Source organism: Ursus arctos, unplaced genomic scaffold (genome assembly GCF_023065955.2).
Source record: "Ursus arctos isolate Adak ecotype North America unplaced genomic scaffold, UrsArc2.0 scaffold_1, whole genome shotgun sequence".
NCBI classification, from domain to species: Eukaryota; Metazoa; Chordata; class Mammalia; order Carnivora; family Ursidae; genus Ursus; species Ursus arctos.
In genome coordinates, this window is record NW_026622763.1 from 67,593,370 (window position 1) to 67,610,459 (window position 17,090).

The 17,090-nt window shown below is 42.5% G+C and overlaps 2 protein-coding genes and 1 long non-coding RNA gene across 10 annotated transcripts in view; 1 reads left to right on the forward strand and 2 right to left on the reverse strand.

Annotated features, from left to right (window-relative positions):
- The window catches only part of STAT1 (signal transducer and activator of transcription 1), a 38,601-nt gene extending 38,184 nt beyond the window's left edge, over positions 1-417 (reverse strand). For 3 of the 6 annotated variants that reach the window (XM_026492309.4, XM_057303538.1, XM_026492310.4), the window contains exon 1: positions 205-417. The gene's annotated coding sequence lies outside the window, so the exon portion shown is untranslated. The remainder of the gene's footprint in view (positions 1-204) is intronic. The other 3 variants (XM_026492311.4, XM_057303527.1, XM_057303532.1) reach the window with 3 other exon arrangements.
- Positions 418-545: 128 nt separating this feature from the next.
- LOC113250661 (uncharacterized) lies at positions 546-10,332 on the forward strand. 2 transcript variants are annotated; one of them, XR_003314150.3, is made up of 5 exons: positions 546-706; positions 3,217-3,338; positions 3,560-3,627; positions 5,388-5,644; positions 8,595-10,332. It is a non-coding gene; the product is annotated as an uncharacterized LOC113250661 (long non-coding RNA). The 2 variants fall into 2 exon arrangements; XR_008956037.1 differs by lacking the exons at positions 546-706; positions 3,217-3,338; positions 3,560-3,627; positions 5,388-5,644 and adding an exon at positions 5,664-5,823.
- Positions 10,333-11,789: 1,457 nt separating this feature from the next.
- Positions 11,790-17,090, reverse strand: part of STAT4 (signal transducer and activator of transcription 4) — an 87,064-nt gene continuing 81,763 nt past the window's right edge. The window contains exons 18-24 of one of the 2 annotated variants that reach the window (XM_026492300.4): positions 16,830-16,879; positions 16,275-16,369; positions 15,844-15,980; positions 15,309-15,500; positions 14,094-14,160; positions 13,607-13,715; positions 11,790-12,073 (exon numbers count right to left, since the gene is read on the reverse strand). In XM_026492300.4, the coding sequence (XP_026348085.1) occupies positions 12,047-12,073; positions 13,607-13,715; positions 14,094-14,160; positions 15,309-15,500; positions 15,844-15,980; positions 16,275-16,369; positions 16,830-16,879 (677 nt within the window). In that variant the 3' untranslated portion in view covers positions 11,790-12,046. Of the gene's footprint in view, positions 12,074-13,402; positions 13,716-14,093; positions 14,161-15,308; positions 15,501-15,843; positions 15,981-16,274; positions 16,370-16,829; positions 16,880-17,090 lie in introns of those variants that run through there. The other variant, XM_057303602.1, reaches the window with a different exon arrangement.

The window sequence follows — 17,090 nt, forward strand, 5'->3', positions numbered from 1 at the left end:
AGACTTCTTTACTGCTAGAGCACGACTGGCAGGGGCAATCGAGTCATTACCAAGAAGGACACCTGGGGGATTCGGGACGCAGTCTTTCCAGGATGACGGGACTCGCCTTCAAAGCCCGCCCTCGCCGGGCGTCCGGCTGCCAGGCCCCAACGGCGTGATCCTGGCACGTCCCACCCCAGCACCCGGAAACTCAGGCCCACTCACTCTGCGCGCCGGGTCGGGCAGCGGTGGGCGGAGGCGCAGCGACGCTGCCTTTCCCGGGTTCCCGCACCCGGTTCGCCTCTGCTGGATCTGGGGTCCGACGGTCGTCGTCCCGGGTGCCGCGGAACCACTCCGCAGACTGTGCAGAAAAACGAAAGTACCAGCTGGGAGAAAAGACAGTTCCCGGCGCCCCGCCTCCTTCCGCCTCCGCCAATCACCGGGCGGCTGCCGCGCGCGGCCAATCGAACATGGCTGTTCCGCAGGGGCGCTGCCTCCCCGCCGGGGACCGCTGCACCGCCAACCCACAGAGTTCTTCCTTAGCCTTTGAGCAGGGCCCCGTGGGAGGTGACGTGAAGCCGGCTCTGTGTTGCAACCCGGCCGGTTGGCGGTTACCTCTAGACATTTTAGACAACAACTAAAAGGAAGTCTGTGTTTGCAGAGGAGGCCCAAACTTGGAGAACCTTGCATGAAACCCGTATCTGTGAACCCAAGGCAGAGGACAGAGGTGGGAACTTTGTCATTCTCGACGCTAAGTTTAGCTGCTCACTGGCTTGTTGTTAAACCCAGGGGACCGTTTTTTTTTTTTTTTTCTGCCCTCACCTTACTTGACCACTCAGAAACGTTTGGCGCAGTTGACACCTCCATTTCTCAATACTTCTTCCTTGTCCATGAAACAACAGCCACTTGTTTCTTCCTACCTCTATGGTATTCTTTCTTCATCGCTGCCTCACTCCACGGCCAAACTGTTCAACGTTAAAGGTTGTCAGGGTCCAGATGTTGGTCAGTTTTACCTACATTTCGCACGCTGTCCTGCAATGACTTCACCCACAGCTTCAATTTCCTTCTAGATGTGAAGGGCTTCTACATGTGTGTCCTGTCCACACCTGTGTATCCTGCCCACACCTCTCCTGTACGTTCCAGACCCACATGTATGGTCCTCACTTGACATTCCACTTGGAGGTCTGATAAGTTCTGCAAACTAGTTATATTCAGAACCAACTCATCATTTCTCCTCAAACCTGCCATTTTTTTCTAGAATTGGCATATGTCAGAGAGCTAGGAGTCATCTTTGACGTTGCCTTCTCCCTCAACCCCCACACCTAGACCTCAAGCCTTGTTGATTCTTCTTGCTAAATATTCCTCAAGTCTCATCAACTTCTCTCCATCTCATACCATCCCCACTTTTTCTCATTTGGTTTATTGCAGTAGAGTCCCAAATGGCTGCCTCACTTAAGCTCTTAATTGCCCCCCTTTTTAAAAGTTTACTTATTTTCTTAGTAATCTCTACACCCAACAAGGGGCTTGAACTCACAGTCCCGAGATCAAGAGTTGCATGCCCTACCAACTGAGGCAGCCAGGTACCCTGCCTTTAATTCCCTTTTAATCCATTCTCCATACAACAGTTTGAGTGATTTTTTTTTTTTCAATTTCAAAGGAGATCATGTGCTTGCCAACTTGAAAAATCCCATGATGGCTTTTCTTACAGAACTCGAATTTCTTAATACAGCTTACAAAGCCTTGGTTCCCCTATCTCTTTCTCTAATCCTATCTTGTGCCACTCTTTCCTTTCCATACTTAAGCATTTTTGTTTTCGAATATGCCAAGCTCTTTCCCCAAACTCAGGGCTTGTCACCAGCAGTTCTCCATTTGGAAAGCCCCTTGGAGGCTCTTTCCCCCAACCTCTTTTCTGGCTAACTTATCTTTTATGTCTTAGCTAAAACCTTAGCTTAAATGGCACTCCCCCTGGTAGCATCCCAGAGGCCAGCCTAGATTTGATCTTATTGGAATGTATGCCCATAAGAGAAATTGGCTCCTTCAAGTAGATGGAACTTGAATCAAGCCTTGAATAATAAGGCAAGCTTTGGTAGGAAAACTATCTAAATAATTTCCCATGGATATGCTTATATGTCTTTCTATTATGTTTTTCTCTTCCCACATCTATACACTCCTTCCTGTCACATATTCACCTTACAAGGCCAGTACTGATCTGTGATAGCGATGACCCTTGGCACCAAAGTAGCTGCCTTCTATAAGAAGAGATGCCAGGCCACTATAAAATGCCTTTCCCCTCCTACTCACCTACATTTAGGGCCCAGACAATGTTTGAGAAAATCTGACTCTAGGAAGAGTCAGAACTTGTTATGAAGTTCTATGGATGCCTCCTTCCCTATGTCTTTATCCTCCTTCGCTATACTGTCATTGACCATACTCTACTGTAGCTCTCAGCGCTTCAGAACTGGAATGCTACAATAGAGACTGGGCAGACTACCTTCTTCCCATCCCTTTCCTCTCCACTGTATTTGCCAAATTAATTTCTCCAAAACTTTAACCACATTGATACGCTCAGTCCCTGCTCAAGAGCCTTGACAACTCGCATTGCATTTATGATAAAAACAAACTCTGTCTGCTAGTCTGGATCCTCCACAGAATGTCCTTACCTCTCTTTCCAGCCTTGGCTCCCGTTGTCCCATTACCCAAACTAAACTCTATCCTCTCTTTTTCCCCCCATCCCCAAGCTTTTAATTTTCCTGTTTCTGTCCCTTTGCTCATACCATTGGCAAGTATTGCACTTACTAAATGGCAAGTACTGCTCCTTACTCCCTTGACTTATCAAATCTTTACCCAATTTTTAAAACTAAGCCCAAATCCTATATTCTCCTTCTGGAAACACCTCATCCGGTGGTGATTAATCTTGTCTCTGAAATAATATGATACATAAGTGTCTCCATTTATGTTGACAGTCACCATAGACTCCCTATATTATGGCTTTTGAAGTGTCCAAGCCTTATTCCCTCCAAGATTCTAAGTTCTAGGAGGGCAAGCTTATGTATTTATATTTGTATTTTGTAAGTATGACTGACATCCTTTTTTCCTTTCCCTTCCCACTCCTTGCCCTGGTTCACTCTGGCCCAACATGGAATAGAAGCATGTGAGGTACACTCAGGTATAACCAACCTGAGACTTCGAATGCTCTGTGTGATCGACTTGTCCTCATGCGCTCCTTCTCTGCACTAGGAGATGGCAGGTTCCAGCAGCCACGGCTCCTCCAGCCTGGGTCCTATGTGCCAAGATGTGTAGAGCCCCCCTGAACCTACGACCGGGAGCAGAACTGCTGCAGCCTACCCACACACCCATGAGTAAGAGCTGTTTGTTTGTGGTCAATGTTGTAAGACCCTGAGATCCCCCCCCCGCCCCCACCCCGGCCGAAATAGCTGACTAATTCATAGATGACAGAATCAAAAGTCTCAATTATCTAAAGGTAGAATGTTGCTGTGCTGAAACCAACTAGATAAAACTTAACACAGTAAATGCAAAGACCTGTTATTTGTTTGTTTGTTTGTTTGTTTGTTTGTTAAAGGCAACAAATGACAGGGTGCTCTTTGCTGCCAGTGCCCAGCTTAGGAATACTTTTCAACACTGTATCTGGTAAGTCACTAACAATCAATAAGAAATGGCAGGTAAGATGAAACTACTTGCCACCCCCTGGCTGGTGTTTATTTAAAGGAGAGTCAAGGATGGTGAGGAGTCTAGAAACCACATTTTATGATGAGTAATTGAAAGCACTCATAAATTCACATGATGTTACAGTGGAAAGATTCTTAGAAACCATCCCAGATCTCCAATTTGAAGCAATTTTTTCCTGGAGAAGTCCTGGAGAAGATAGTATCATTCCTGTTCTTCATTCATCCCTTCTTTGATTTCTAATCACTCGGTTGTATTTATTTAATTATATATACAATAACTATAGATATAAATATGAAGTTTACAATGCAGCTTAAAAACCAAGGCAAAAAGATAGATATCGGTTATATAATTCCCATTAGAAGAAATTAGGATCTCCTGGTAGATTGTTTTTAATAATGGCCCCATTAGGGGCACCTGGGTGGCTCAGGTGTTAAGCATCTGCCTTAGGCTCAGGTCATGATCCCAGCATCGGGCTCCCTGCTCGGTGGGAAGCCTGCTTCCCCCTCTCACACTCCCCTTGCTTGTGTTCCCTCTCTCCCTGTCTCTCTCTGTCAAATAAATAAATAAAATCTAAAAACAAAAAATAATGGCCACATTATTCCTTCCTTTTATCTACTCACTTTGGCAATGTGACTCTGTAGCTCCTTTCAGCAACAGGTGGGGACTATTGTCCCGCCCCTTGAATTTGGGCTGGCTTGTGACTTGCTTTGACCAACATTATACAGCAGATGTGACATTGTGCCATTCTGAGTCTAGGCCTCAAAGGGCCTTGCAGTACTCCCCTCCACAAACCCTGCCCTGCCTCCAAGGCCAGTCAGCCTAGCCCGCTGCAGCATAAGAGAGTGCACAGAGCACGCAGAACACAGCTGAAGGGTGTGGCTGTCAGGGCTTAGGCCTCAGACCTGTGAGACAGCAAGATCAGAGACCTGACCCAGATGAGCTGAACTGCCCAGTCTACCGCAGACTCACAGGCAGTGATAAACACTTGTAGCTTTATCCCCACTGAGTTTTGAGGGGAGTTTGGTTTGCTCTGTAGCAGATCACTGACGCAGACCTTACGGAGGAAAGCAAAGCATCCTACTACTGAGTTACAAAATGGAATTTCTCAGGTGGTGCAGGACCATTGCCCTGCCCCCACCACGAATATTTTTCTTGGGGTCTCTCAATCCCCAGCAGTACACTGTGCTGTGTGTTCTTATGAACCCGTGAAAAACGTACTCCCTCTGTGTTCTGTCTTAATAGCCTTGGTCTGTTTCAAAATGGCAGCTACAAATCTGATGGAAAAAAATCTACAGTACAATATTACATTTTAGACATATTTTTCCAATATTGTAGTAAAGTTGGTAACTTATATCCAATAGTAGGAATTACACTTAATCAGGGTAAACTGTATTTGCTAATCTGTTAATACAACGGGATTAAAAGATTTCTAAAATTCTCCCTAGTTCTTTTTTTATATTCATATGCTAGAATATGAAAGTTATGCCTTCAAAGACTATTTAGTTATTGGAAAATATCCATGTATAAAATTAAATTAAAATGCAGGAAAGAAAACATTCTATTACTGTAAGAATATATAGAAATGTAAATACATGGAACGCTCAGAGAGAATGGGAAAGGGGGAGACGGAGGGAAAATATTTGACAATGTTTAAGTTTCTGAGTGGTGGATTACTATATAATTTTTTTCTTTTTTTTCCCCCTACAATTGTCTATACTGAGCACATTCCAATTCATAGTGCAAACACCCTTGTGAACACCTGTTGAAGTCCAGTGCTTTCTGCACAGCAGCCCATGCCGGCCCAGGATGCGGTACACTGGAAAGTGCAGATTGTCTTCCGTTTGAAATGGTTCCAAAACAGCCCGGCCGGCGTGCGGGGGGAGGGACGCGAATGCTCGGAAGAGCCGTCCCACGTGCTTTCGGGGAAACGGCCCTGGAGCGAGAAGGAGCAGAATTGGGAGGAAACCGAAAAGCGAAAGTAAATAGACTCAGGGAGCAGTACGCAGGCGCTGGCCCGGGGATTTTCCCACTGACTGGCTGCCGGCTCAGCGGTTGCCCCCCCAGCCTCCGGGGGTGGGGTGGGGGGTGGGAGCGGTGAGACGGGATGCGCACGCTACCCCCGGACGGTGGGCACCTGCCCAGCGCCCTTCTAGCTGCGTAAGTCTGAGAGTAGCGGCCCAGGACAAGAAGAAGGGGGTGTGTGTGTGTGTGTGTGTGTGTGTGTGTGTGTGTGTCCGTTAACTTTGGAAGGAGGAAAGTGAATGTTTTCTAATTCGTTAAGGTACTGGAAACCTTAACCGTTCCGCGGCCCAGGACAAGAAGAAGGGGTGTGTGTGTGTGTGTGTGTGTGTCCGTTAACTTTGGAAGGAGGAAAGTGAATGTTTTCTAATTCGTTAAGGTACTGGAAACCTTAACCGTTCCGCTTGCTTCCACCTTTTCTTTCTTCTTACCCTAGAGGCCACCCTTTTTCCTCCCTCTTCTCCATCGCTACAATCTGTACGCACGCTCAGATCCTTCTGTCTTTCAAGCTCTGACCCTTCCCCAGCTGGTGTAAAGGTGAAGGTGGAGGGCCGGCTGGTTCTTCAGGAGTCCTTTTGCTATATATGCAAAAGGAGCTTTTCTTTTTCTCCTGGGATCTTCTTGCCCCCTGCCTTCTTCTTTATGGCGATTATACCAGAGGGAGTAGGGGAGGAGTGTAATGATTTCAGAAGTTTGGCAGGCCCAGGAGAAATAGTTTGGGTCCTGCCTGCCATCTGTGTGACTTACTGAATGATTCCAGGAGGCACAGGCCTCTTTGGGCTCAGTGCCATCACTAGCAAAGGATACTAACTTCTTAGGGTGACATAGGTACCAACCTAGGACTTCAGTGTGTGAAGGGATCCATCTTACTATACCACAGCCTCCAGTTTCATGTGAGAGTGACCCCTTGTCCCTGTGGCTGCAACAAACACCCCAGCAAGTGCTCTTTACGTAATTCCCACAGTGCAAATGGACATTGATTTTCCCCTGTTTGAAGGACAGGACAGGCTATATAATTTGCAGGGCCCAGTGCAAAATGAAAATATGGAGTCCCTTATTCAAAAATTATAAGAATTTCAAGAAGGCAATAGTAGGGCATTAAACCAAGCATGGAGTCCTTGTGAGTGCTGGCCCTGGGCAACTGCTCAGGTTGCACACTAATGAAGTTAGTGTGAAATCGAAGGAAAGGAGAGTTCTCCCACAGAAACCTTTTTACATATTTACTTAAAACAGATGAAAACTTAGATAATGAAGGAACAAAAACAATAACACCACTCCTTCCTATAGCACTTGCAATAAAATCCAGAGCCTTCAGCTTTTCCTATAGAGTCCTACATGATGTGGTCTTGCCCCTCTCTCCTACTCATGTCATTCCATGCCTCACCACGTTACCCTCCCTGTGGCCTCCTTCTGTTCCTCAAGTACTCAAGATTTTATCGGCCAGGGTCTCATGTATGTGCTGTTCTTTTAGGATGCTGTGTTCCTGGCTGTGTCCATGGACTTGCTCCTTCTCATTCTTTAGGTCTCAGATCAGATCTCTCTCCAGAGAGACCTTCACTAACCACTGCTTGCAGCTACTCTATATAGTCTTCATAGTACTTATTAAATTTGTCATTTATTATTTGTCTGTTTTCATCTCTCCTCACAACAGAAGGGACTTGGTGCTGTGACAGCCTGCCTCATCTTGGGTTCCAAGCCTAGCGCCCTGAGGCATCTGTGTATGAATTACTGTCTCTCTTGGGACAACTGAGAAAACAGTCAAGGAAATCACTGACTGTGGCTTATGGTTCAGATGGGAAACCCAAGTTGAGAAAGACAGTCCCTGATACACAATCTCATTTTTTTTTATGAGTGCATCACACCTTGACCAATACTGGAATGAGGAATCACAGGTGAATTCAACCATTCAGACCTCAACACTGGCTCTAGACCTATTGAGCTATAATTGAGGGGAGGAGAATAAAGAGCATGTGTATTCTGAAAAACTCCCTGAAGGATTTTAATGAGAGCACCACTCCTCCACACCCTTTCCAACCTCTCTCCCATCTCCACCCTATCTAGACAGCCTCCGGGCTTCTTCCTGTTGGCAGCGCTCTATGAGGCATCTAAGTGAATGACTTTCAAGCCTAATGTGAGAGAGTGTTGTGTAAGGCTTTTACCCAGGGTAGGAGTGTAAAGGCAATGAGTTCAATAAAGGTGGAGATAAGGGAAATTGAAAGAGCACTTGGTTCATCTGTGCATGGGCAGATGTCTGGGATGTTAGGCACATAGAAGATATCTAAATTAATGGGAAATTAGAATGAGTTAATAATCAGACATTCTAATCCAGAGCATTTCTACAGAGTCTGGAAATTATGAATGAGGTGGAGTAGAGGGGAAGCAGTAGCAAGCATGTTTGGTTAATCAGTTTGAAGTGTAGTATTAGTGACTATTCCATAATTTTAGAATTTGTAGGATTGTAAAGACAATTTAGCTTAGTCTTGCAGGCAGAAAGGAACCGATTACTGACCTCTGTGTGCTCAAACATTAAATCATTAACAAATACTTATTCAGGGGCAGAATGTGTTAGATTTTAGGGCTAGAACTGTGAACAAAGTCTTCTTGGTCCCTGTACATACAGAGCTTGCTTAGAGTCTAATGAAGAAGACGCTGATAAGCCTTTACAACAAAGGTGGTAGGAATGGTACTGGGAGATCTAGAGCATCTGGAGGAGGCGTGAAGTGACCTGAGTCATACAGGTGTGCCCGTGGAGGGGGGGGCGAAGACTTTATAGAACCTGAAGGATGTGTGAACGTTATCCAGGTGGCAGGGATGGGGTTAGAGAATTGAGAGGATGCAGTGGAGGAAAGGCGGAGGGAGCCCAGGCCATCAAACTGAAAGTAGTTCAGTCTTGTGTGTGTGTTTTGCAGGATGAGAAGCTGTTGTTGGGGGAGGTGATGAGAGACGAGTTGAAGACTAAGAAGAGACTAAACGATGTATGACTTTGGAAAGATCTGTTGAGAATTATGGTCATCATCCAGAGCTGGGATTCTTAAGTTTTGGCCATGGGCCCCTTTGGCAGTCCCATGAACTCCTTCAAAGAGTAATGTTTTTAGTTGAATAAAATAAAATACATGAGATTAAATAGAAAACCTGGTACACTGAAATGCAGATATCAAAATATTAAAACTAACTTTGTGACATAGTGATATAAACGCTCGTTAATGGCATTAAATAAGATCTCGCAGCAGGTCTGATGAATGCAATTTCAAAAGTGTGCTTAGCATAAGCCATAGTTTGAGATAATTGTAACAACTGTAATGTGACAAAAATGTGTGGGTCATGGTTTGTTGACTTCTAATTAAAGGAAATTCTAAGTTTCAATTAGAAGTCTGTAAAAATAGACTGACGTTTGCCATCCAAACTCATGAACCTCCAGAATTCTATCCATACATGCCGGGTAAGACCTGCTGATGCAGAGCACCAGAAGCCATACAAAGATTATAAACAGGGGGTGAAATGATGTGATTTATTTTCAATAGCGCCCTCTGTCTACATAGGAAGCTGCATAGAATTGTTTGGTGTTGACTCTAGGGATGTTGCAGAGCGTGTCCTTCGTCATATTTGTAGAGTGTCCTCTTTGAGGACTCTGGTGAAAATGTTCTAGGTCTCACAGTGGTGGTTACACAACTGTATGGGTTTGTCAGAAAAGGGTGAATTTTATTATGTGTATATTATACTTCCTCTAGCCAGACTTTAAAAAATGTAAGCAATCAGGGGCGCCTGGGTGGTTCAGTCGGTTAAGCGGCCAAGTTTTGGTTTCAGTTCAGGTCATGATATCCATGTCCTGGGATTGAGCCCTGTGTCGGTCTCCACACTCAGTGGGGAGTCTGCTTGAAGATTCTCCCCCTCTGCCCCTCCCCAACTTGTGCCCACACACACACAAACACACACACTCTCTCTCTCAAATAAATAAATCTTTTAAAAATGAATGCAAGCAGTCAATCGATGCTCATGGTCAATTTGAAAAAAGAAGAAAATTATCTGTCAGAAATTGAAGTGTGTGCACAGAGGCAGTTTGCTAAGTCTGGACTATAGTTATCTGCTGTTAGAGTATAGCAGTAATTGGTTTGACCTCTAATTCTGTTCCTTCTTCTGCAGGGAGCTCTGGGCCTCCTAAACATGTGAGGTAAAGAAAAATCCCTTGGGTTTGCCAGAAGTATACTCATTCCTATGGGTTTTGGGGGGGCCTTCCTTGCTACCTTAAGATGTTGAGGAAATCCACTTGGACACTGCCTTCTTTCAACATTTATTCCTGATAAAGGCACTGATATTCAGTACAGTTGGTCAAAGTGAGTCTATGTGAAAAAGAATTTAAGAAGGGATTAGCAAAATGGACATCTGTGATTGGTCTGGGATGGGTGAGGGGAGCTGTGAAAATGGGATTTAAAAAATAAATCTAGGGACACCTGGGTGGCTCAGTCGTTAAGCGTCTTCCTTCAGCTCAGGTCATGATCCCAGCGTTCTGGGATCGAGCCTCGCATCGGGCTGCCTGCTCAGCGGGTAGCCTGCTTCTCCCTCTCCCACTCCCCCTGCTTGTGTTCCCTCTCTTGCTGCCTCTGTCAAATAAATAAAATCTTTAAAAAATAAAAATAAAAAATAAATCTATATTTTATTTCATTAAATGCTACTTATTTGCTGCCAATTGTGAGAAAAAAAAAATTTGGTGGGAGGATTTGGTGGAAATGTGATCTAAATTCCCTTCCTGTTCATTGTACTTCTCTCACGTGGCACTCGTTATCCTCAACTAAACAGGTATCTCCAGGAATCCCCTGACAAAATCCCATTACTCTCACGAAGATGATTTCCAGAATGTAAGACTCACATTTTTCGGAACTAACTCTACACTGTGAGCAAGAACTTGGTTTTGATTTTCTGAATCTAAGTACAAATAGTCACTTACTGAACTCATTCTTACTACATGGCCTCTGCCTCTATTATAGGGAGCAAACTACAGATGTCCTTGTATTGTCTGCCTTCAAATAACAATGATAGTTGAGATCACATATGAAAACTTGACATTCTGCTACCAGGCTCTATATTGAGTTTTTAAAAATTTTGCTGAATAAGAGTGCAAAATACTTTTAATATGTATATTCCAGGGAATGAAAAGCTTCTGCAACCTTCTTTGGCTTCTAAGTCCAATTGTTTGAGTGTATCCTGGTAGGAGATTACCTCTTTATAATTCAAAACATCAATCAAAATATAATAACTTTAAACCAGGTTTATGATTATTTCCTCTCCTTTTGCTGTCAATTGATATATTTGAATTGCAGAAAAATGGGCATGTAGAGGAGAGACTAGGAGAATGCACCTCAAGTTAGCCTCGTGGTCCTCCACCCAACAGACACCTTGACCTTAAGAGTACTATCGGAAGGGGCGCCTCGTGGCTCAGTCTGTTAAGTGCCTGCCTTTGGCTCGGGTCTTGATCTCAGGGTCCTGGGATTGAGCCCCGCATCAGGCTCTTGCTCAGTGGGGAGCCTGCTTCTCCCTCTCTCTCTCCCTTTTGCTTTCTCTCTCTCAAATAAATAAATAAAATCCTAAAAAAAAAAAAAAAAGTACTATCAGGAGCTTGCGAAAGAATAAGGGAACTGGCCTTGGGGCAGGTCCAGAGTTTGCCTCTGGAAGAAAAATAGATGATCCAGTTGGGCACATGTGAGTGGGTATAAAGGATTTGATTGGTAAGATGGAATCTCTCTGAGGAGGCAGGTTATATTAAAAACTTTTTTTTTTTTTGACATCTTTTCCGTTAAACATTAGCTTCTCCCTGTTTGACTTGCCTCAGGGACAGAAGGTAGGTGGAAGAAGTTAGAGGGGGTTCCTCCAGAGGGAACTATCTGGTAGTTCCAGATAGTTCCAGATAGCTGATGGCTTTTACCTGCTAGAACTCAGGACATTAGCTTATTTGGCTTTTCTCTCAGGTCTTCTTGCTGGGTTTTGAGTGATGTAGGTGTGACTGTGTCATTCTTGACCTATTCTGAAATCTTAAGACTTAATCCTTCTAGAGACAAAATTGTAAGTAACATGTAAGTAACAAAATAAAAAATGAAACAAACACAAGCAAGTCTTCTGTTAATGTTATATTGACACTGGTTTCTTGAAGTGTCTTATCTTGCAAGTTTATCTGAAGCTTTGGTTTTTAGCATTTCAATCAGGACATTCCCAATTGGTGGTGTCATGCCAGTGAGAGGAGAGCTTCAGACTTCAACCATTTTCTGGAACCTGGTATATACAAAGCTGAAGAAATAAGATATGATTGTTGGCAAAGATCAGTCCTTAAGCTTTTCATTTGCTTCCTTTTGAGTGTCAAGAGTTTATCCTGTCATTCAGCAGAATACGGAGACTTCATCTAAAATTGGAAAATGAAAATGACTTTTGAAGAAGCTATTGGTTTTTGCAAATAAGTCATAATTTTTTAGGTAAACACCCTTTTGTATACTAACAACTTCACAATCTTTCTACCACTTAACTGTTCAGTATTCACAAATTTCATCCCACAAAAACGTAGTGAGGAAATGCGTGCAAAATGTAGCAGAAGTTCTTATAACTAATGATTTAAGACAACCAACACTGGAATAAGCTATCAAAAGGGACTATGGGTTTTCCATCCCTGGAAATCTTTGAGAGGACTACAACTCACTTGGTTTATAACCCGTGTAGAGGAGCAAAAATTTGCCACCCTAAAATGCGTCTTTTTAGCATGTAGATTATTTTAGGCTGATTATTCTTAAGAAACAAAAAGCTAGGAAGAAACTTTGACCTTCCCCCTAACTGTCTAAAAGAATTTAGATAGAGGATCTGGCTCCAGGAAGGGAGTTACCACCATCGATAACTACAGTATAATATGAATTAGGTGTGGTAGACAGGGAGGAACTTAACAAAGTTTGCTAGTTAAAATTCTTCTCTGTGCCCCCATTGTTTCTGTATGGCCCAGCAAACATTTTAAACAAATGGAATATTTACTCTTTTTCATCTTCCCGTGAATTGTCTTCAATCCCTTTGAAGTCCCAGATCCCAGCCCCTTCTCCTTAGCTCAGAATGGCATATAAGCCTCAATTGCTTGTCTGTGGGCCTCATATTCTTATGCCCCCCCTGTTAGTACTTTATTTAGTTAGTAATTATTTGATTTTCTCTTATTAATCTGTTTCATGTCAATTTAATTCTTTGATCAGCCAAAAGCACTTTTAAGGGTAAAGTAAACATTTTCTTCCCCAACACCCAACATACAAATTTCTTGGGGCTCAGGGTCCCTCCAAGATTCTAATATTCTAGTATGTTCATCTGGATGTAAATTGAATCACTTGATAGTACTGAGGAATAATAATAGATAGGATGCATCCTAAATCACATTATTGCATTTAAGATTGTGATTAAGTTCTCAGGAGAGTATTATTATGCTGCTACTAACTGTAAACCACATACTACTTGAAGAAGCTCCTGGGACAGGACTAACAATGCAAGTAAAAATTAAGAAAAATTGGAATTTGTGGTTCTTGAACTAAAATAAATATTGAACTAGGCTTATAAATAGTGACTAATATACATTGTCTACTAAAGTGGGAGAGTGGTGGGGAGTGGTAGAGCAAATGGTAGAAGTAGCGACAAAGTGTACGTGAGTGAAGAAGAGGAATACTTTGCCCCTTGATGGCTTTTGATGGAAAGAACTTAAAGCAGTTCAAATGGTGAAGATGTCTGTTTTCAATGCCCATACCAGTGACCCACAGGAACATACAGACACACCCAGTGTTATGCTCATGGATTTGGTCCAACAAAAGTGTTTTCTCACTTCTCAGGCAGAACTTCAGCCCCTTTGATTAACAGGTACCACATTTGCTTCATGAGGAGTGCCCTTGACCAGCAATGGAAAAGAAAGGGAACATACTGCCGTTTCAATTGTTGTGGGACTCAGGTTTTCTCTCAGCACTGCATATACGCTTGGAGACATGGGAAGAAGATCTGATGGAGAATGTGGCTCAGTTGAATCACTTCGGCTTAAAGAGATAACAAGGTACATGTTGAAAAGGATTAAAAATAATAGCTTCTGGTGACACTGTGTCAGGAACTCATTTCTAGGGTTTCATCTATTTGTTTCACTGAGATGCCTAATTCATTGTTTGAAATCAGAGCACTCAGTGTACTCTGGAATATACGGCATATAAAAAGGCAACTTTGTAATTCCAGTCATGGTAGACTATGGTGCTTCCTGAACTAGCTTTACGTATTAAAGCAAATGGGACATTGAGCATTAAAATGCTTTATTGTCAGGTATATGTACTCTGCTCTATCCTAAAATTTCCTGTAGAAATCCTTTTTTTGAAAAAGATAAATTCAGTAAGAGAGATATTTTACATGTGGCTAAGGCTACTTACATTGTTGAAATGGGTATAAAAACAGATGGAACATAACCTTTGTCCCCCCTTTCTGTTGGTCTTGAAACTGGAAAAGAAAGGCAGGAAAAAATGTTACCAATATTACTGATAAAAATTTTTTAATCTTTAGGAAAATATAAGTAATGTTAAAAAGTAGAGAGATGTTATGATTGTTTAGTGACTCACAAAAATTTTTAGTTGAATAGATGAAACGATATTTTAGAAGAACATAAAATGTGCACAAGAAGAGAAAAACAAATCTCTTGGCAGGCCTAATCTGACTTCACATATTTTTGTCTCCAAAATGCATGAGGAAACGTGGGAGTCAACTATATTACCTGTCTTCAGTGGTATGTTTAAGTTTGATTATATTTGACTGATTTGTGTATTGGGGGATTTATAGTAACTCAGTAGGGTAGCAGCAAGTCAGCATCTGTGGGTGCCAATTGTAGGCTATTCCACAAGATAGTACTCATAGATTTAGTTGCTACAGAAGAACATTTTAATGGATTGTATATACTTTCATTAGAGATACAGAATTGTAAACTTACATTACAATTACAGAGCTAATTTTATTTATATTCTTCCACGTATTTAATAAATATTTACCAAGCACTTCTTTTGGTCAGGTATTATTTTAGCCCCTTAGGGTACAACCGGGAAAGGCAGGAACATCAAGACTTGTAATTGGCAGGCCAGCAGGTGGGGAAGGAAGTGCTGAGCCCCTTGGCCCCTCCCTGGCAAGTAGGTCATCCAAGCTGAGTTGTGAAACTACGGTAAGGTAAAAAATGTAAAGCTTATAAACCCTGGGGCTTCTTTTGCAGAAAACAGACTCCCTGAACTCTTAACAGCTCCCTAATCTTTACCTCCTCTTTCTTTTCCTCTCTCCCAGTCATAGACGTGAAGTCAGCACCACTTCTGTTTGGGAAGGAGAAAGCCAAAACTCTAAGGCGGCTAGGAGAAGGCGCCATGGCCTTGTGAAGTCTGGTCACAGCCACCAATTACGAACTACTCTGCTGGAGTTGGGCAGCCCCAGCTGTCCCTCTTCAGGAACTGCTGACGCACTACTTCGTTTCTAAGGCTTTGACCTCCACATACCCCCTACGTCTTATGACAATCAAAGTAAACATAAAAAGAGGAACTTGATTTACTTTACTCCAATATGAGGTTATTTGCCAAAAGCTGAGGAAAACAAGCAAACAGAAAGAACCTAACCTTCGCATGGCTGGGAGCTGTAGTGTTTACCGAAGGCTTTGTCTTTGGGAATGTCAGGATAAAGGTACTTCAGAGGGTTTTCAGGAATGTTTTCAGCCATAATAACCTTGTAATCTCGAAGGATGTCGGCGAATGGCAGAGCAGACAACCGGCCCTTATTGTAGGGTTCTACAGAGTGGAATCTCACTTCTCCTGGAAAAACAGAAAGGGTGGGTCGGGGGAGGAACATTCAGGTTCCTGCGGGCGTTCTTTGGGGACATTCTTCCTGCCCACGTCATCTTCATGTCACTGGCTATAAAACAATGTCAGCCCTTTCCTGCAGTGTGGACAGTACAGATTGCCACACAATAGAGGACACCCACACAGGCTGTGAGAAATTCATAGGACTCTCTTCTGGAACAACGGTAACAACTAGTACTCAACCCCCCTGGAAACATGGAAAACAGCACACCATGCTACACACTTCTGAAAACTGAAATACCAATAGCCAAACTCAGTACTAATTTCACACATATAAACGACAGTGAGCACGTACCATTTTCAGAATGGTCTACCCAGGTGAAAGTTATTCCTCCAAGGTGGCTTTCACTGAATCTTAACAAAAAGGTTCCAGGCATTTTATCCTTTAGCAAGAGGCGCTCCTTCTCTTTGCTAACAAAGCCCATGACATACCTAAAAATAGAACAATGCATAGTTTTATCTCATCGAACACTGTAATTTATTACATTTGTATTTATTTCATTCACAAAGAACAGACCTAAATTTGTTCTGAGTATAATAAAAAGTCAATGAAATACTGCTAGAAGATTAAACATCAGTACTCTATGAAGAATGTAAGCAATGAACTATTCCCCAACTCCCCATCACTAAACATGCTTAAAAAGAAAAGAAAAAGAAAGGAAAAAACCAACAGCTTAAAAATAAGAACCTAATGAACTCATATGGAAAATATAGCCTGTAACTCACCCATCTATCCAAAGAGGAAGAATGTGTTTCTTAATTAGATCTAATATTGCTTCAAGCCATGTCCAAAAGGTAAATGCTTTACCAGGTAAGTGTTCCTGTTGTAATAAGCAAACACGTCAGGACAATGATTATTTTAATAGCCATGTTGATATAATAATTTAAGTTCCATTTTTCAATGAAATACTTCATTTAAACTTTTTTAAAAAAACTTATTTTAGAGACAGAGAGAAAGCAAGCCCGGGGAAGGGGCAGAGGGAGAGAGAAAATCCTGAAGCAGACTCCCCACTGAGCAGGGAGCCCAATGCAATGCAGGGCTCTATCCTAGGACTCTGAGATCACGACCAGAGCAGAAACCAAGAGTTGGCTACCCAACTGACTGAGCCACCCAGGCGCCCCAAAATACTTCCTTTAAAGAAGACAATAGTTTAGAGTTAAAAAAAAAAAAAAAACTGCATCCAGGAAATCCTCAAAATCCCAGATTATGTTATGGAGGCTTAAAAAGAAGAACTACTTAAAAAAATTATCTAAATGATATTCTTGCTCCCCTATTTGTACCTTGCAGAACTTGGCCCAGGTGAGATGACCATCATTGTAGCTAGATTGGACTAAAAGAAAAGAATGAGATTTTTATCAAACAATCAGACTTTTCAATTTGGTGCTCAATTTAGATTTTACCCAGCCCCTTTCAGAAATTTCTTAAGCACCTGTTATGGATTTGCAGTGTACTTAATGCTAGAAACAATAAAAATTAAAGATATGAAATTTATTTTCTAAAAAATAATTCTTTTCAGTGAAGGAGCTAAGATAACTTTAGAA